The 20453-nt window shown below is 42.7% G+C and overlaps 1 protein-coding gene across 4 annotated transcripts in view; it reads left to right on the top strand.

Annotated features, from left to right (window-relative positions):
* Nucleotides 1-20453, top strand: part of SLC25A26 (solute carrier family 25 member 26) — an 84121-nt gene that overhangs the window by 52720 nt on the left and 10948 nt on the right. For 2 of the 4 annotated variants that reach the window (XM_066327217.1, XM_066327218.1), the window contains exons 6-7: nucleotides 5242-5286; nucleotides 16270-16339. In XM_066327217.1, the coding sequence (XP_066183314.1) occupies nucleotides 5242-5286; nucleotides 16270-16339 (115 nt within the window). The remainder of the gene's footprint in view (nucleotides 1-5241; nucleotides 5287-16269; nucleotides 16340-20453) is intronic. The other 2 variants (XM_066327219.1, XM_066327220.1) reach the window with 1 other exon arrangement.

The following is a 20453-nucleotide window of genomic DNA, read 5'->3' as shown; positions in this document are numbered from 1 at the left end:
AAAGCTTTTCAAGAAAATAAGTCTACTTCGTCAGCTTTAGGATATCCCATTGATGATGAATGGGTCTTGAACATCTTCACCTTCAGTCAGTAGAAAACTCTGAAACCTCCAAATCTTCTTGATAGTGGCTATTGCTATGACCTCTGATGTGGCCAGGGGCAAGGCTTGCCTCATTTCATGCTGTGTTTTCAAAGCCCATCCTGGGGAAAGCATATTTATAGCTGGAACATCAGTTTATCGTAATCCAGATGTATTGGGCAAATGTGTGAAGAATTTTAGGAGGGCTGGGATTATTAACAGAGATGTTGAACTCCAGTGGGCTGACTGGATTGTTGTATTCTGCTTTAACTTGTACCTATTAAAAAAAACTTTCTATCCTTTATAAAGAAGCTAGGAAGAAAAGAGACTGTAAAAGGGACTTAGGTAAAGGGGAGATCGTTCTCCTGAAATGTGCTGTTTACGTATTCTTAGAAAACAGTATGTTTTTGCTATTCAGAAGTGGGTTATTACTTCTCTTTGCAATTACACTCGAGAAGGCAGTTTGGCACGGCAGCTCAGTACTCCTCATAAATACAGACTTGGACAGTGATGGCCCCTCTGTCCTTGTCACGGTGAGTGCAGGTGACAGGTTGGGTGCAGGTTTGAGAGCTGTCCCGTGAGGATGAAATAGGTTCTCCCTGAAGTGAGCAGATGTTCTTGCTGCTGGCCTTTGTGACATTCATACTCTCAAAATCCTCTCCACAAGTGTTTGCTTTTCTCCCATCGCTGTTAATGTAGGGAACAGTGGGGGTGTGGGTGAGAGCAGTTTCTGGGATGGAGGTGCATTTTCAGGGACACTGAGAAAGCTCTTACAAGGTGAGCCTGTTCCTCCTCTGGCTGTTTGTGCCAATCTCTCCTCCAGTATTTACTCTAAGGTTTGTAAAAACAGATAAGTCTTCTGGAGAGCAAAGCCTGCTGAACTGGGGACAGGGAAAACCTGAACAAACAAACATGTGCCACAGATTAGTAAGAACATCTGTAGGGTTTATATTGTTTTGAGAACACATACCACAGTTTTTCATTTCTTATGCTTTTTTAGTTTCTCCCTTTCTTTCTGTCTCTCTCTTTTCTTCTTCTTTTTAAATATATTGCTAATAAAGGTTGGAGGTAGAAAGCACAGCTGGACTCTGCATGACATGCCACTGTTTAATTTCTAGCTCGGAGGATGAGAAGAAGAGTAGTTTTATTGTATCCTAGAAGAGAATAAAGCCACATGCAAATTCCAGCCATGGACATCTGTTTCCTCTTTGTGTGAAAGAATTCTCATATTTGGAAGGGAATCCCAGTTCTGAAGGGGCTGATGAGGTTTTTTTTTTTTTTTTTTCCCTTTTGGTTCTTTCCCCCATTCTTTGCCACTCCTTCAGCATGCTGCCCTTGCTCTGGCTGCTGTTTTCCTGGGGACAATGTCGGCTTGCAATTTACCATCAGATATCAAATGGGGGAATTTTGAGGTACTTTGAAGTGTTGTGTTGTAGTTACAAAGAGCATTATTAAGTTCCTCCTTAAATTTCTTTTATTTAATTAAACAGTATTTGGTGGGAGGACTTTTGGTCTGTCATCAATCTTCAGTACTTACAGGTTGGTATTTTTCTTTAGAAGCGAGATGTGTGTGTCTGCTGCTCTGGCAGGGAAGTGCAGCTATTTCTAAAAGTAACTTATTAAACACAATCATTTAAAATACTTTGTATCAGGGGAATTAAGTAGATGTGTAGAAATAAGCATCTGCAAAGTTCATTACCTTAAGTTAGGCATCAGGTGCTAAGGGCTACAGGGACCAGTGTAAATGATAATTTCACTAACCTGTAAAACATTTTAAAATAATTATTTGCAGCTGTCTGGGGGCTTTAAAATTGCCTTTTGTGTGTGCTTAAGGGTTGACTCTGATGAACAAACAGCATAGTTATATAACATTAGGCCAGACATGAGAACTGGTACTCTCTGTCTATTTTATATTAATGTCGAATGAGAGCTTGGTGGAACTTGCCAGGGTTTCATATTTGCTGGCAGCAAGTTACCCACATGTGTGGACCACATTTTTATTGTTGCCTTAGCCTATTTCAGGCAGAAATATCTCTGCCTAACAGGGTGTGATTCTGTTCATTGCTGAAGAGCTTTTCTTTTGAGAAGCAAAATACGAAAAGGAATGAAATGCTCTAAGTGTTCAGATTCAGAAGTGTCCCCGGACTGCAAGGTTTTGTCACGTCTGCCGTGGTGGAAGAATAAAGGGCAAAAAACCATCTAAAGGCTTCTTTGTGGTCAGATGAGCTACCCTCACAGAGCTATTTCTTTTTGCATATATTAATGCTACTTTTGGGTGTGGGCTGTTTAGTCTGGTCTCTTAGGGAGACAGGGCTTATGCAAGCAGGGTGTTTGCACACATGGACACACAGCAGCTTCCACATCTTGACCATGGAAATGTGGCGGAAGGGCAGAGGCTGCGAAGATAAACAGGAGTTCTGATAACTTTCCTGGAAATATGTGTGTGAGGGGAGAATAAAGGTGATTAAGGGGTTTGAGGGACGGCTTTCAGTAGGAGCTGAACTTTCAACAAGGGCTGTGGAATAGATCTCGAGAAGAAATGTGATGGAGGTCCCTGCCATGGGAAGATTGTTGAAGGAGGCTTGGAAATCATTTGGCTTCAGAGAATTTGATGACAAAACCCAAATCCAAAGGAAGACAGGCTCCCTTCCTTTCCAATTACCATGAAATTGCTTGTGTGAGTTTTGTTTTTAAGTCAGGATGTCAGACAGGACCCAATGAGTGACTGAAATAAATGCAGGACATCTCCCTAGGAATTTCTCAGCGCAGCAAAGATGCTACTGCTCCACTTGGTGGTGGCACTTCCTACACTGTTTGGGTTTTGCAAGTTTTTAAACTCTAATAAAGTGTGGCTTGTGAATGTTTAGACCTTTATCCTGCAGCCCTCCTAGAAAGGAGGGAGCCCAGTGGCTCTGCAGGTCCCCCTGACACACATCTGAAATCTTCCCAGGTTGTATCCCATGGGGCACGTGGGGAAAAGGGATACCCATAATCCGCACCCAGCCCGGGCTCCCCCTGAGCAGGACACAGAAAACAAACACCACTAACACTGAAAATCAAATAGCACTTGTGAACAAGTTTCCCCTTTGATTGAAATGCTTCTAGCTAGGCGATATAAAGGGGATTATGTCACAAGCTTTCCTTGTTGTCTTATTAACAGCTGCTTAATTTTACCACTCATTCACGAGCATAAAAAAGCAAAACTTGGAGGCTGTATTTGAAAGCTTGTTTTGTTTGGTGTACAGCTGGATACAGAGCATTTCCTTTTCTCCTTTTTAACAAATTTAAAGCAAATGTATTGGTTATTGTTACTTATTTTTTCCTATTTTTTGGCCTAGATAATAGAAGATTATGTTGCTTTTTGTTTTACATTGCAAAGAAATCATTCCATATAATTTCAGTTCAACATTGCTGCAGTAGCATGTGGGTGTGTATATATCTTCTCATAAATATATTACCACACATTACTGTCAAAGAGCTGGGCTTTTTCACCCAGTATTAAAAATGAAATTTAATTGCTTCACTGGAGTTTCAAGACCCTGATAAATAAGAGCTATGTCTGACCTTTATTGTGGGGCTCTGAGATGCCACCAGAGATATTGCTGGTTGTCCAAGATGACAAACTTCCTCTGAGATTTCAGTTTGTCAGCTCAATGTACAGCAGTGACATTGATTTCTTCTCACTGCCATTTCCTGCCTGAATAGATAACAAATTTTCTGTGGCAGGTGTCTGTCAAGTTTAGTTTTGCCTGGCAGATTAACTTAATAGACTCATTTATTAATCATTACTTGCAGCACAGGGAAGCAGACAATACTCTGACTCCTGTGATGTTGAATGGATGTTCCAGTTCAGATTCCTTTGTGTAGCTTGAATTTGGGTTTAATAAGCCATTCATATCTCTAATGAGTGTTTTTAACCTGACATCATTCAGAACAAAGATATCTGCATTAAATAAGCATGATCCATTTTGAGTATCTACTCCTTTTTGTGGTAAAAGATGCATAAGTGCTTTCTGAGACTAAATAATTTGATAGACGAGCTGCCAAATCAGCCTCAACACAGGGGAAAATTAAGAAAGATAAAAGTGGAAGAAAATAGGTAGTTGGAGGAAGATTTGAGCCTGGGGTTGCCTGGCTGACAAAGTGGAGGGGATAATGCAGGTTTAGGAAGGGCAAAGCAGACCTGCAGATAGAGCTGTAGGGCGATCCTAGAACAGGCCAGTGCTTTTCTGGAGACCCTTTTCTCTGAGATATCCTGAGACAGATATTCAGCCTGGAGATAGCAAAGGCAGAGTTGGTACCAGGCGTAGGTTTTAGACAGGGCTTCTCTGAGTGGTGAAGGACAAGGAAGAATTTAGTGGACGGCTTTGAGGAGGAAGAGATGTAATAGAAGGCATAACCTTGGCAAGTGATGTCTCGTGTTGCAAAGTGTTTCACTGTGTTCACAATGAAAACTGACTGATGAGCTGAGGTTTCTGTCAGGGCAAAATCTGTGAAGGACAAGGCACTCCTGGGACAGGTGCAGCAGGAAGGAACTTAGAGATACAGGATGTTGCTGGACAGAAGAACCCTGTGTCACAGGCAGTAAGAAGAGAACCACCAAGTTTCTCCCTTTTCAGTTCCGTTGTGGTAGCTCCTCACAACCTGCTTTTAATTCCCAAGGGAGCTGGTTTATGGGAGATCAGGGGACATGTTCGGGAACGTTTTTGCAGCTGGTGCCCAACTGCAGAGCCCTGATTGCAACACAACAGCTCAGCATCTGTGAGAGTCTGCACTGCTGAAGATGTTTTTTGCCAGGCTGTGTTCCTGGTCTTGGGAACGTGTTTCTTGAACCATCCTTATGGCTTTCTTGGCTGACTGTCAAACCAAGAATGTCCCTGCACTAGATCACACTGCTTATTGCTCTTCTAGGCCACCCTGGTAACAATACATTAACCTCTCAGCAGGGAATGTGATAAACAAAGTAAAACTGCTTTAGTGAAACCAGTCATTTAATGGCAGCATACATAAAGTGTCCGTAAAGATTTGTAAGTGTAATAAGCTGCAGTTCACAGAGAGAACAATAACTGTTCCTAATTTAGCCAGTTGAGGAACATGCCAACCCAATTTACTTTTGTAACATTATGTTGTTGTTCTTTTTTTCTTTTTTTCCCACCTCTCCAGATTCCTTTCTCTCTGGTACAGTTTCCCCTCTGGGAGTCCTTAAAGGTAAGTTCTCTTTAGTGATAGAAATGTAAGTTATACATTTTGCAAAGGCTTTCCATGGTAACTTACCTAACTCCATTATTGCGATTATGAGTGTGTTCAAGAATCAGTAATTATGTGCCAACCTACCTGTGCATGTAAAGATTATATCTGTATTATACCTGAATATCTGAAAAAAACCAGGGAATATCTAACCACTGATTTGTGGCATGCAGACTAGATTTCACTCCCAGCATGCCACAAATTTTATCTTCACATCCAACTTCTTTTACTGCTTAAAAGAGTGGTAACCACCTTGTGTTGTGTGATTTCTTTTTTTTTAAATTTTATTTTAATTTTTTTAGTGTTTTGCTCCTCATGGTAAAAGGAAATTGCGAATGAGAAAACTGTTTCAGCCTGGGTTTTGTAAGCATCACTGAAAAGATGTTTTGATTGGCTGCATGTACTTTATTTTAAAGTCATTTAAAGAAGGTGTCAGTGGATGATGTTTTAACAGTGCAGTTGTTTGGAATGATATGCTGTTCTCCCAACCAGCAGCTGGTTGCTCTGTTTACCATGGTCAGAGTCAGGATCTAGATTTTTCAGTGGAGGGTTGGATTTGAAGATGTAATTTCTCCATGCCTATTTCCTTGAACTCACTGCAAAAGATGAAAGGAAGGGTTTTTCAAGTACTTGGAGCTCGTGAGGTGGTAGTGCAGACAGTTATTGCAGATCATTAAAAACATTGAGCAAAATATATTTATAAAAGTGGAACTGGAGAGAGAAACTTTTTTCTTGGTAGGAGTGCTGGATGTCTGAGCAAGCTCAGCACGGAGACCCAAACTGGGTCCTTGTGTGTTGGACTGGGACAACAGTTTGTCCTCTTGCTGTGTGTCTGGGGCTGTTTGGGGGGACAAGCCCACAGTGTGAATACTTGCATGTAGAGGCTCCAGGGAGTTTGATTTAATGGTGAATCCATGGGCAGGAGGAACATGAAAATCATCAAGAGCTTTTGCAGAACTGAGCTGTGTTCGTGGAGGACTCTGTAGGTGCTTCATGAGTTCAGCCTGCTGTGAGGTCTGGGTATCATCCCACTGCACAGGGGAGCTTGGGCTGCCTTATTAGGAATCTGTTTCCCTGCCAGTGTCCAGGAATGGCTTTCTGTAAACTCTACAGCAGTGGTACTGGCCCAACCTGCTAATGGTTAGTGCAGCAGCCGTGTTTGGGAGCAAGAGGTGGCAATGCTTAAAGGGAAAAAGTGTGGTGATCGTGCCAAAACCACATAAACCAGCAACACTGTGTAGCTGTTTGTAGAATGTAAAGTTGTTTTAACTAATGTCCACGTAGCTGTGACAGTAAAATGTATTGTTTACATTGCAGGCTTTAAAGAAGACAGTTTGAATTTAGCTAACTACAGGAGTGAGTCACTCAGGATGAGGCATCATGTTTAATCTAAAGAGGTCAGTGCAGATCTAAAGAGAAACAAAACTTGTGTCAGTTTGTTCCACAAACCTGTTGCATTAGATTCTTCTGATGTGGACTCAAGAGTGAAAAACTGCAGAAGTCAGTCTGGCATACTCAGTCATTTGGCTCAGCACAGGGAGAGAGCTCAGGGTTTGGCATATCAAAGCCGGGCAGCGAAAGCAGAATGCATTTTGTTTATCTGAGGGAAGCTCTTAAAAAATTGTCCTGACAGTATAACAAAGGACAAAAATCATTATGGTCCCATCAAGAGGATGGATGTGGCCAGTAGCATCACTGGGAGTATGGTTGAGGGTGTAGGGCCCCTCACGGGCACAAGGGAGCATGAACAGACAGTAATTACAAAGAAACAGAAATGCAAAAGACAAGAGAAAAATGGCACAAAGCCTGAACAGAAAAGAGTTATTGAGATGATGCCTGAGGGACTATTCTGCACTGTATTAATAGGATTACTTGAGAGAGTAACTGTGGGAGCAGTTGTGAATGATGTGTGTGGGCCATCTCACTGAGGAGAACAGAACAAGTGCTGTGGCTGTGTCATTTTCAAAACCATTAGTACAAAGTTACATAAGCTGATGGAAGATAGACTCAGTCTTATTATTCCCTGAACAAGCTAATCATCATAAAAATGAGGAAAACCTTTCCACTGTGAAAGGACAGAGAGGCACATGGAAGAAGAGAGTTTCCTTTTCCTTCAGATATGTGCTGACTGCAGCCAGCAGCAGGGTGTTAAGCTTAAAGAAGCCTAATAAAGGCTTGTAATAGGCAGCAAATGGTGTGTTTCTATATGATTTTCTCTCTCTGCTTTACTCCAAGCTGCTCTGATTATTCCTTATGCTTTAGTCACAGAGGTTACATGCACAGTTTTCTCCTGTCTGTGCACCAGCTGTCCTGTGTGAGAGCAGACTTGCATGCCATGCACTGAGCTATGTTAAAAGAAGAGAGAGCATTGTATAGATTACTGAACTCTAAGGTTACGTTGGCTGTGGGTGCTGGCAAAAGGGAGGATTGCAGTAATTAGCAAGAAACAGATACTGCTTCAAATACAAGTCTTACTGACAGTGGCTCAGGTGAACACACAGTTTAAGAACAGGTAATAGACTCCGTTCACAATGACTCAAGAAACAACAATAAAGAAATTATGGTGCCTTTAATTGAAAAAAAAAAAAAAAGTGTATTTTTAAAAATTTATTTAGGGAGCATCTATTCCTGTAAGATGTGCTTAACGTCCTTTCTCTTCCCAATTCTCCATTTTTCTGTATTTTGTTTGAAATTATAGCACGGATTATTGCTATAAACAAAAAGAGAGAGAAGGAAACTGCTATGGTGTATGAGATTTCAGGACCTTGTAATTCCCAGCTAGGGTGAGTTAGTGTAGCTCTTTCCTGTCTCTTTAGTCCAAGCCTTACAAGTAAAACAGTTTTGAGTTCTTCTCAGAGTTCAGGGAAAGAAAGGATGTTACAAATTTTACTCACTTTCTGCTACACCAACCCTCAAAAGAGCACCATGGTTGAATATTACTGTGACAGTTCGATCAGGTTTAGGTTCTTTTATGTGGGGTTAATGCTTTTGATCCCATCTCTAAGCCAGGTGGCCCTGAAGAAAGGCAACAGAACATAGACGTGATGTGCTTCCCAAATACCAGCCAAGCACAGAGCCTTCCCTATTAGTTCAGGTTTTGGAATTAATGTTGTAAGATACAGTCCCCTTGTATGCTGCCCTGGAATTTCCAGGGTGCCTCAATAAGTTGCTTTGGAAATACTATATGAGTGTTCCTTACTGTGGGAATTTCACATTGTGGGCTGTGTATTTGGCATGAAATTGTTGTGGGTTACACAGAGCCTGGTGCAGCTCCTGTGTTCACCCTGCTGCCAGGGCTGTGCAGGCCCTGCTCAGATGTCTGTGCCCATGTGGAGCCCAGCCCTTCTGTCTTATCTTTTATTCTCTTCTCTTCAGACATTTTATCCAGACCTTCTAATCATCATATCTGAGTTCCTACCAGCAGAGCACATAAGTGATTAATCATTTGTTTTAATCCTTCTCTTCTAGAGCTGAGAAAAAAGACAACTTCCATTTCTGCTGGGAGGGGGGTTATTACAGAAACACAGGGCATCAGGTGTTTGGATTTTTTCAATAAAATAGCATTTTAAAACCCTACAGAAAATCAAGAGCCCCTGGTTAGGTTTGAGTCCAGAAACATCTTGTCAAAAATGCCTGTTTCTTAAGGCTCAGTGGAAATGGTCAGATCCCTCAGAGAACAGTGCTGTGTGTAAGATAAACCCTTCTCAGGTGAAACAAGACTCAGTCCTCTTGGGTTTTATATTTCTGCATGTTGGCTGCGCTTCAGAGCCTCTGAGAGTTACTCAAATGCAGCTGTACAGGGAGAATGGTCTCTTTATAGACCAAATGTATTGTATGTCTGGAGAAAAGGCTTTGGTAGCCAGCGAGGAGGGAAGGAGCAGGCGGGACAGGAGGACATAGGTCTCAAATGAGTTGACTTGAAAAACAAGGGGGTTTTGTTTGTTTAGTTAGTGGATTTTTTTTAAGGAAAACAAACCTACTGTCCTGGAAACCTTTTGTCTTTTTCATTAGACAGGTCTGAGTCTTAAGATGAGACACTGAGACATTGCTAAGGCTGTGGAACATCAGGGTCAGCCAGTCCTGCCCCTACAAACCCAGCCTCTCTGGGAGGGCTGGCACACACTGTGCTGCTCTGCTGGCCCAGGAGCTTCGAAGAAAGATAAAAATCTTCAACTGACCGTGCTCAGGGTGATGTCTGACTCCTCTGGCACTCAGTGGGGCCAGGATTTCCTTCTTTGTCTCAGTGCTGAGCAGAATTTAGAGCTCTTAGACCTTCTGCAGATATGGTGAGCCCACAAGTTCTTTCGTCACTGATTTTAGCAATACAATAATCTCCTCAGGTGTTACACAAAAGGAGAATGGGGAGAGTCCAGCCATTCCCCTGTGAGTCTGAGCAGGGTCAGAAGATTGTTTGGGTCAGAACAGGAGTTCCATGGGTTGGTTTAAGATGGTTTCTGCTCACATAATGGAGAGCAGGGTTGGGATTGGACTTAGGTCTTTTGTTTTCTGTTCAGGTGCAGCTGTCACTGTAGGCACGAGGCACTTGTGTTGAGGGGAATGTGCTGGTGAACTGAACCTAGATCTAGAGGGCAATGGCATGTGCTTATTTCCTTGGTTCTCGGTTCCCTCCTCCAGAGAGCTCAGCTTCTTGGGGCTGGGATTGGCAGTGCAGGGTGTGAACTGATTTTAGGGTCGGCTCAGCCTTGCTCTTGGCCATCAGTGCAGATAGATATTGAGATACATCCTGAAACTTGCTGTGCAAAAGACTGCTTGATGGCTTTCTGTGGAGAGTGAAGACTCTAACCTTAGTTGAAGCTCATTGCACCTGATTTTTTTGAAGTTACTAAGAATGAAAAGTTTACAGAATACTTCTACCCAGGCAGCTGGGGTTCTCAGCAGTAATACGTGTTTATAACTCCACCATTGAATCAATAAACCACATGCTATTTCCCTCCTAAAATTTACAGTCAGATCTGTTGCTGCTTAACAGGGCAAGTAGAAAATAGAGGCATGTAGCCAAACTGGGCCTTAAATGGCTCTTTCCCTGCCCTACAGGTAGGTGACCATTTTCCTTTTTTCCTGGAGAAGCCGTCTAGTATTTCTTTCCTCTGTGCTCAGCTGCACATAAGTCAAGAGTAAATGAAGCCCAGGTCTGGCTTTAAGGCCATTTCCTCGCAGGCAGTGCAGTAAGTGTTCTACCATGCCTCGCTCCCTCTCGGGGTAATGGCTGGCCTGATTTTGGGATTAAGTCCTAATGGTTAAATAAGGCTGTCTGACATTTGCTTAGGTGCTGAATCAGGAAAACAGCTTTGCAGGGGCGTTGGGGGCGGGATGTAGCGTGTCCATGCCATGAGCAGAGAGGCTGCATTTTTCTCACAAAGGAACAATGCACCCAACAGCTGTTGAGCAAACAGCCCTGCCTTTATTGCTGCCACAATAAGTGTCATTCACGCCGTCCCGGGGCACAGCCCAAGGAATGCTGCACACCATCTGCACCAAAGGGAGAGAAACAAATGCAACCCTTGCTCACAGCACTGCAGGCACGTTTGGGAAAAGTCAGATGGCCTTGGATCATCAATACAGCATTTAAACAGACCAGAGGAAAAGAGGCTCACACAGTCTACAGATACAGAGCCAGATTGTGATGCTCTTGGTCATGCCCAGGCCACAAGAGGTTCTCCAGAAGTTGCTAAGCTTGCCAGTGACATCTGGGGATGTTTGAACATCGAAGATTTGATTTGGACACTGGTTATTTGCTGAAGAATCTTAGCAGATTTATGTAATTCTTCCACATTATTTATTCACACACACCTACGAAGCACAGATCTATTAGGTAAGGGCAGTGCAGGTGCTCAAGAAAAGCCCTGCTGGCTTTAAAGTGATTTTTCAGAAGTGCATTTTCCCTCCCTGTATGTCCCTTTGTGCTATGGAAACTGAGTGTAGCTGTTCTGCCTTGCCATGGGAACACTGTTTCGAAGAACATTTCCTTTAACCAGGCTTTTAGCACATCCATTTTGATTTACATCCAAATGGGTCACAGACATCAATGCCGTATTATATGGGCAGAAAAAGGGAATGAAATGCTTTTAACATGAAAAATATGCTCTTGCATATAGGCCAACTTTTGTTCTCTTTCAATTTATCTAGGATTTGGGTGGGTTTAATTCTAGGACTGAATTCAGTACTGGCATAAGTGAGCACAGCTCCATTAGTGCAAAATGGAGTCTCAGCATTTATGTCAACAGTGAACTTAGATCATTGAATTTTTCCCATGTTTGGTCTTGCATGTTTCCTGCAAGATAATATACACATGTACTTGTCCATATGCTGCACATATGCACATAAAAATCCACTGAGGAGAAGGACATTTGGCTCTTTGCTCCATGTTGACTTTATGTATGGAGACTGCAATCAACTTCTGAATTTTTTTGCTTCTCCTGTAGCTAATGTGCCATGGATCTGTAAGGGTCAGCCATGCAGAATGCTACATTGTGAGTAAAATCCCCAGTAGGGAAGGCAGACGTGAAAATTGCTTTTCTTTCCTCAGTCTGCAGGACCGCACATGCACACAGATCCATGAGATTCATTTCTACTGATTTTTTTTCTCCCTGGTTATCATGAAGTTGAACACTGTTGTGAACAGAGGGTACACAGAGATGCTGTAGATGCTTATCATTGGAGTGAATTGTAATATTTATTCAGCTGCAGGCCTCAAGTGTAGTGTGTGCCATGAGTTCTGCTGGCTTGAAGAATAACAAGGCAAAGGCAGAGTTGTCTTATTCTCTGCAATGCTTTCCTGCAGCATTGGTGGTGTTGGGCTGGTCATCAGGTTGAAGAGATAAGTGAGTATTGCATTTTCCTGGATTACCAAAGATTAGACCATGACCTGACTGTGTTGAGAAAATGCTGACAGCTGATTTTTGCCACAAACTTACTGTAAATGTGTGGCAAAGGTGACAGGCATGCACAGGTAAGAGTTGTGTGCACTGGTCAAAGGTTACTGGCCATCCTGAGGCCAGGTGTCCTCAGCACTGAGGAGTCTATATTTGTGGGCATCAAATATTTCCCTCCAGTATTTAATAGCAGAGGTAATATTTTCCTTTTTTGTTTTAGATTGAAGGGCCTTTGGTATATCTTGAGAGTGACTTTTCCAACGTTCCTTCTGCTCAACAAAATGGGGTGTCCTTGTTTTTTCAGTATCAAAAGTGCAAAATAACGTTTGTGGTGAGAATTAGGGGACACTGGCCTATGGAGCAGGATGAAATGGGATCTCTAGGAAGAAAAGTAGGGCTCTGCCCACGTATAAAACTTGACCCTTCTCTGTGAACATTATCCCTGTGAATAATTGGAAATATGCAGTCAGGCTTCCCGCTGTGTCCCATCCCCTGAGGCCACACCCGCTGTATTGCTTTACACAGTGCAGCAATGCACAGCGAGATTTACATATATATCACGGAACAGTGTTTACAAAAAAAAAATTACCATGTGATTGAGCTGGGAAGCTGCAGAGGGCCCCAACTGTATGAGTTTCCATGCACTTCAGCCAGAAGATTTATTTCCAATTTGTTATTCATAAGGGAAGAGAGAGAGAGATTGGGATGAGGTCCTTTGAAGTGGAAAACAAAGTCTTCTATTCAGCCTTCAGCTTAATAGAATACACATGACACAGGCTTGGCATGGCGGCCGCTTTCATGTAATGTGCTCCCTGTCATTTTGCTTTCCTAGGCTGTGAATGCTAGTGGGAATGGGGATTGCCCTGGAAAAGTCAGGTTATCCCCTGCAGCCTTCTGCTGCAGGAGCACGGTGTGAGCAGGTAGAAGCCTTTTTAGTGATGGTGGTGGGGAACCCAACCTGAGCCAATTGCTGCAGTCATGTTGCTCATAATTCCTGGGTTATGTTTCATCTTGCAGGAGAATGTGGAGTGACAGCAGTGTCATTGGGGCTTCTGCAGGCATTACATGGGCACTTCTACCTGTTTTTGGAGCCTCTGAGCTGTGCCCCTTGGGCTCTGAGCTCTGCCTGATCTTTATCCCCCCGAGTGGAAGGCTCTTCTGTTTCTGTGCAGCATCTAGGATGGCAGAGTGTGCTCTAAGCACTGTATCACTGCAATAACCAGCAATTTTGTTCAAAGTCAGTGTTTTGGGGAGATATATATAGATAGATATACATAGATATATTCTATGTTTCTTTCCAGGAACAAGGCCCTGGCTTTATAGTAACCTACAAATCCTTAACAGCTTCTGTGCTTTGTCGTGTCTTAATGGGATTAAAACCTGCTCAAAGGCTGAGTGTTTTTGAAGACCTTACAGGCCTGACTTACCACAAAACCCTGTCAATTAGTTGGTCCATGGGCTATGAGAGGAAACATGTGTGACCTCCAGCACGTCATCCTGGCCCACAGCATGGTGTGGTTAGAAAGAATTTGGACCGGAGTCCTGCTGGTCCTCTTGGCCCTGTGACACTTGTTCCTCTTGGCCTCCTCCAGGATCGTGTCCTCGTGCCCTGCTTCCCTCTTGCTCTTCTGCATGTTCAGGTTTGGAGCTCTGGGTGAATCACCGAAATTGGAGATGGAAAGAAACACATGAAGTCATCTCATCCTGCCCTTGCCAGCGCAGGATTATTCCCCACAGTACAGTGTTGAGTGCCTTCTCCAATCTATTTTTAAATGACTCAAAGGAGAGGGCTTTCCTCTCCTCCCTGGGGAGGCTGGCTCCACGGTTCAGTAGACCTCACTGTTGGGGAATTTGCTTCCTGTTCTCCAGCCTCAATGCTCCTTTTCCCTAATTTAATTGAACTGTTCCTGGCTCCACCCTTTTAAGCCATTTTCCGTATTGCATGACTGTTGCAAATACCTGTTGTCAATTTGCAGGCGTAATGGATGGGAATTCATCACTGACTGCCTTGCTTGGCAGAGGCTCTTACTGCAGAGCTGCACTGGGCAGCCAGGCTTTATCAGAAACTAGATTTTACAGCTACATGCCAAGAAATCAGAATGGCCTTTTCCTTCTTCTTCGGACAATGACATTAACATAAAACCCCATCATGACTGAGAACAGGCTGGGCTTCTGGCAAAGCCATGAACATCTGTATTAATGGGCTGGTTTTCCTCTTAGTCCTCCAGCAGCTCTTCCACAGCTCATTTTTACATGGCAGCAGTAACTGTTCTGAGTTCTGGGGTTTAGCTGTAGATGTACAGATCAGGGTGTTAAACAGAAAATCCCCCACTTGGAGAACATTTAATGAAAAAAATACAATAATTCTGTTTTCATCAAAAGGAAGCTGTGGCTCCAGCAGTTCAGTTTTTAAACCCTGACTTTCAATTCAAGGTTTCTTAAGTACCTGCAGTGTTTTGCAGAATGGATGCTAAAGGTGGGATTTATGCTTTTGACCCAGATACTCTGGAAGGTAGTATGTCTAAGGGAATGTGTCCTTTTTCCATCAGGACAGAGTTGCAAGAGAACTGTGTGTCCAAAGACTGTAAGTTATTCCAGAAAAGCATATTATGGTTTTGAAGAATTATGAATCTCAACTTATTTACTTATGAGATGAAAATCAGTTTCTGCTGTGGGTGACAGCAGAATAGCAGCCCATGCTGAAAACACCAGGAAAAGAATGGCTAGCGTTAGAGAGGCTGGAACCCCTTTAGTGCTTTCGTACAGCAGAGCTGCAGCTATTTAGCTGTGGCAGGGAACCAAACAACATTGTGGCTGGCCATTGTTGCTTGAACAGTTTGATTTTTAAAACATTCAACTGAAATATAACCACCAGCCAAGCTGGAAGAAGCGAGTCACGAGGACAGCATGTTAAATGAAGAGTCAGCAAACGAGAGCAGAGTTCTCCTGCTCCAGTGGAAAGTGGCTGTACTGCAGACCAGGAGCCCAAGAGCAATAATCTTAGCCTAGCACTGCTATCCAGTTGCTTTTAAGAAAATTTTATAGCACAGAAGTAATATGACTTTAAAAAGAAGGAGAATGCCACAGCTGGAAAATAAAATTGCTGATTTCTCTGTGGTGGGTCTCAGAAGGGCCGTGGATCCCATCCCTGTTTCCTCAATACTGATCCTCACATCATAAACCAGAAACCTCTCCTCCAGAGTGCTTCCAATGTGAGGTGTTTCAGGAGATGAGAAAGGGCTGATGGAGCAGGGCGAAGGAGGAGAGAACGTGGTGACTGTAGCTGCCATGGCAAACCCCTCCCAGCAGACACTGGCCTTTGCTGCTTATACTGACCCAGCTCATCAAATTGTGTGATGTGACTTGAGAGGTGGTTTTGGAAGGCACTGTTCTTGTTGGGGCTTTAAATGTGTGTGTTTAAATGCTGCTGTGGATGGGAGCAGGGTGTGTGGGAGCCATGGAGAGGAGGGTGTGTGGTCCCTAATGACGCCAAGTGAAAAACAGAGACACACCTGCTTTGGGATATAATGGGAGTGATAAGAATAATTTCTTAATGATGGGGTTTTTTGGGGGAGTGTGAGGGGAAGGGTTGGTTTAAGAAATGTAGGGGAACAAACAGGACTTGTATCTCGTGGAAGTGAGAGCTGTTCATTTTAAATGGGAGCCTTTTGTGTATCTGGGCCGAGCTGATATTGGTTCTTGCATGCCGCCCTCCCGCCCAGTGTTTTGCTTTGTGCTGTTTTATCTGCCAAAAAACCAAAATAAATTCACAAAATATTTGCAAAGTTGCATGGCCACAGGCTTAAATACATACATATGAATTCCCTGAAAGCAATTTGCTTCAAGCCCTCCTCAGTTCCAGACGTCTTTCTCACTCCATCTGCTTGTTCAAGTACACAAGTTCCTTGGGAAAAATCACTTATTACATCACTCAAAAATGCCACAAAAATAGCTTTTCACTTAAGTTCCCATCCTCAGAGTTAACTCACATGGGGATCAGATAGATTCAAACATTTAATAACTTTTTATTTTCCTTTCTCTTTAAACACAGGATCTCTGGTCATGGAAGCAGGGTCACGTGGTGGATTCTTGGCAGTCAGCAGTCTGTGGAGCTTTTGCAGGTGCAAAGGATTATATGTTATACTGGGAAAGACTAAAGAAGAAAGGGAAAAATGTGCAAATCTATTAAGTATAGCAGAACAACATTCCTTTGTAATTCAAGTTTGTTTAGAAGAAAACGGATCCAGTTGTTGTTTGGAAGTAGGAAAGTCAGCAAAGGAAAGAGAGAAAAAAAAAATAAGACTTAACCAAGGTGTCTGTTTGAAAGACAACCAATTTGTTTTTGACAAATTTCTGTTATTTAAAAACTGTGGGCCTGTCAGTCAGGCTTTGTGATTATTTCAAAGTTGATTTGTAAAATCCTCATCCAGGAGAAACTTCGTTTGGGTGGGGGTTTGTGCAGCTGTTCGCTCCGGGCACTTCCCCAGGGGCTGAAGTGATTGCAGAGGCCGTGATTCACCATTCCTGTGACAGCTCTGACAGCCACGTAGATTAACTGGAGGCAGGAGAGCAGAGGGCCAGCACTGCTCAGCCTGGAGGCAAAAGCCTTCCGCAGCAAAAAAACCCCAGAGGATGAAACATCTGGGCAATCTCCAGACACTACAACAAGAATAAAGAGTGGCAGAATACAATACTGCACTATTTATTACCAAACAAGCCAGTAGTTAATTGAATTCTTCAGTAGGCTTCTTGCTTGATTTTAGCCTACTGTACTTGTTTCCAAGAAAACAAAAAGAGGGGAGGAAAAATCAATTAATGACTCATCAGTATAGCTGACAAGTTTGAGGGAGGAGAGATTCAACTGTCTTAATAGAAAAAACAGATTAATAGTAAAGGGATGGATAGCCAGAGCTTTTTCCCCAAGGAGCTAAAATACATTTTGAGATTCCAAACCAGTAAAAGAATATGTGGAAAAAATAAATCCTGTTTAAACAGAAATTATAGCATTTCTTGAAATAGAGATTATCAAAAGCAAAGCTTGTTCTTTGATAACTTACAAAATCAGAGCCATTACGTTGTATGTAATTTTTTTAAAAATAAGTTCTGTTAGGGGAAGTGAAGTATTAATAGCAGCAAAATTCCAGCAGAGACTGAGGCTTCATTTTGAAGGGCACTGAAACTGCACAGCTGAGGGGAGGCATCGTGTCTGTAGCTGCACAGAGTGAACTGGATTTGGTGTGTGAGCAATGAGGGAATGGTTTAGGTAGAACTGATTCCATTTTGGGCTCGAGGGAATATTTTAGGTGACCTCTTGTAGTCTTGTCCAGCTGTATTTTTTCTGTTTATGTTGATGGGAAGGGAGTTTTGTTCTGCATAAGATCCTGCTGTTGGATTTTACACTGACTTCATCAATCAGTGCAAACAAAATAAGAGCAAATGAAGCAGATTGTTCATTTTTGTTTTGAAATGCTTTAAAATGCAATCTGTATGTCTGCAGGTGTGATGGGGACCATTAATTTACCACAGTTGATTTCTTTACAGTTACATTGATACAAAAAACTGTGTTCAGGCATGTTCAGAGAGCTGGAAAGGTTATCTGATTTACCCAAAGCCTTGTAGAGTAATTTCCTGAGGTCAAATTTGGTGCCTCAGTTGGAAATTTAGCCCAGTGCCTCCAATTCCTTCTCTCTATGTCCTGATTCTGACCTGTTGTGCTTGGACTTGCTACTGTTTAATAGATGTTCAGCAGTGTCTGCTCTTTTCTAGCAGAAATCTTGCAGAAGGAGCTTCCAGAGGCACAGCTGTGCATGGACACGTGCTCACTGTCCTTTGGCACACGCTGGGGACACCAACACTTTGTGTTGGAGGAGACACCAGATCCTGGAGCAGCACAGAGACTTCCAGGTCCATGTGGTAGATGAGACACTTCAGTGTGGTTGCCTTCCTAGGCTCTTCCCCAAACACAAATCTTTGCAGAGCTGGAGTCTTATTTTGTAGATCCTGTTGTAATTGGTGAAATATTCTCTGGGTTACCCTTCCTCCAGCCTGGTTTTCCTTCTCTGTTCTTTGTCTCCCTCTTGTTTCCTTTTAACCAGCAGTATGATAATTTTCCTTTCTCCTGTGTCCTTTGAGGACTTGCTTCAAAGCTCAGGAGGTCGAGCTCTTTTTGGATCAGAACCTTCCCCTTTGTCTCCATTGTCTCCCTCTGAGATATGCAACAAGCTGGTCCTGATACTGATCTGTTCTGGTACTGCACTCATTCTATTTCACTGAAAATATTTATCCTTCTTGCTGAGGGGAGGCAGTGGAAAAATAATTTCCTGCATTCTGAACAATGGATTCCAGAGTTAAAAATTATTAACTACCTACATTTAGTTTCAGATGAGGGAAGACCAAACTCTTTATTCCCTTTCTTTCCATCCCAAAACAAAAGAATTAAAACCTCACCAGTACCCTGGGAATAAAACAAGATGGATGCGTGCATAGAAATATTTAAAATCATTGTATTATAAACCTTAAAAGGAGAATGTTATCCAAAAAACAACCTTTGCACACAGATATGCTGTCAAATGCCACCACGGTGGTGGTGGAATGATGAAGTCACACAGACAGCTTTTCTCCTGTGTTCTTTGCTTGAATTCAATACTTTCTAAAAATATGTTAGAGGTCCTGAGGGGCAGGCTAATAAGCTGGAAGAAACTGAAAGAAAAGTCCTGTTTAGCTTCCCTTTATGGCACACACACACACGTGTGTGTCTGTATGAGTTGGTTATAACTGTTTGGTGAAGACAGATCCAAGAGCAACGATCTGTTGAATTCCATCCCCAGTGCCTATGAAATGGCAGCAGTTTCAGACCTCATATGTAAGATGGATGCATGTGATCCGTGGGCTTTTTATGGAAATGTAATAGGCACATGAATACAAATATTAGTGATTTGGAATCCTCTCTGAATCATCTGTTAATAATTTAATCCCTCAAAGCCTTGTCCAGCTTTATCATCATCATTGGTGTCTTAACAAAGATGTTTGGAGTATTTGGGGAGCGGGAAAAGGCGATACCTCAACAGCCAATGGGGAAGAACCCAAAGGTAGATCTAAATGAGATTTTAAGCCTGAGGTTGTGTTTGAGCCAAACTTTGCCTCGTGTCTGAACTGTTTGGACACAGTCCCAGATCTGGGCAGGGCATGGAGGCAGAGGAGGGAAGCATGTCCCCATACAGGCATGATTCTGGTTTCACCCCATGCTCAAGTCTTCTCTGGATTTAGACTGCCTGGCTGGACCACCCAGCCCTGCAGTGGACCAAGGCAGGCTGTCCCAGGAGAGCTGCTCTGTGGGTTTTCTGTGTTCTCCATGCAAGTGGCACAGTGGTAAGGAAATCCTGCCATTGGGTATCAGCTGTTGGAAAAGAAAAGTACTGCCCTGGAGCAGCGAGGTGATCCCCAGCTCGTCAAAGAACCTGAGAGGCCATTTAATGTGACTGAAGGTTGCCCCTGTTAAGATGCCTTCTTTCTCACTGCCATAGGAAAAAGTGTGGCTCAACATTAATAATTAATGCTCTGTGGTGACAAAGTCACCAGGAATGGAGGTTCAAGTCCAGTGAGTCATAATGCACTAACAAGAGCTTTTTGCACATTAACAGGGAGGATTTCCCATCACTTTTGTTTTGATGTAATCGGCTCTGACAAGATTACACACTGTGTCTAAAAGCCTCTTTAACTCTATAGCTCTGAATAAATTTTTGAGTAGTTCTCAAGATTTCCCTGCAGAGTCTGCTTGGAACATGCTCCTAACCCTGAATTGGTTAAACCTCTGGAGGGAGCAGTGCTTTGTCTTGGTATTTCTGCTGAAATCCAAAGAGGTTCTTGGATCACTTCGCTCTGCTGTAGGCAGGTGTTGTTCCCACACTGATAAAGGACCAGAATAAACTTCCTCTTAAAAAAAATTTAACATGATACCAATAAAATAAAAGTTCAAATAAGAACTTACTGATTGAAGAGTTCTGAAAAACTTTGTGACCTTGGAATCAGTCAGTGTAAGAGGATGCAATGAGATTGAGTGTTGGACCTGAGCCACTCAGTTTTTCAACCTGTGTCTTGGTTTCCAGACAGATTTCAGGAGAAAATGCCCTGGAATGGACATTTCCTCTAAAGAGAAGGGCTCCAATAATCATTTTTGCCAATGAGAGAAATGAATACCAGGGTGAAAGTGCAGAAAAACCTGTTCATTAACAAAAA

The sequence above is a fragment of the Sylvia atricapilla genome, chromosome 11 (assembly GCF_009819655.1).
Source record: "Sylvia atricapilla isolate bSylAtr1 chromosome 11, bSylAtr1.pri, whole genome shotgun sequence".
Classification (NCBI taxonomy): Eukaryota; Metazoa; Chordata; class Aves; order Passeriformes; family Sylviidae; genus Sylvia; species Sylvia atricapilla.
This window is presented reverse-complemented; position numbering and strand designations above follow the sequence as displayed.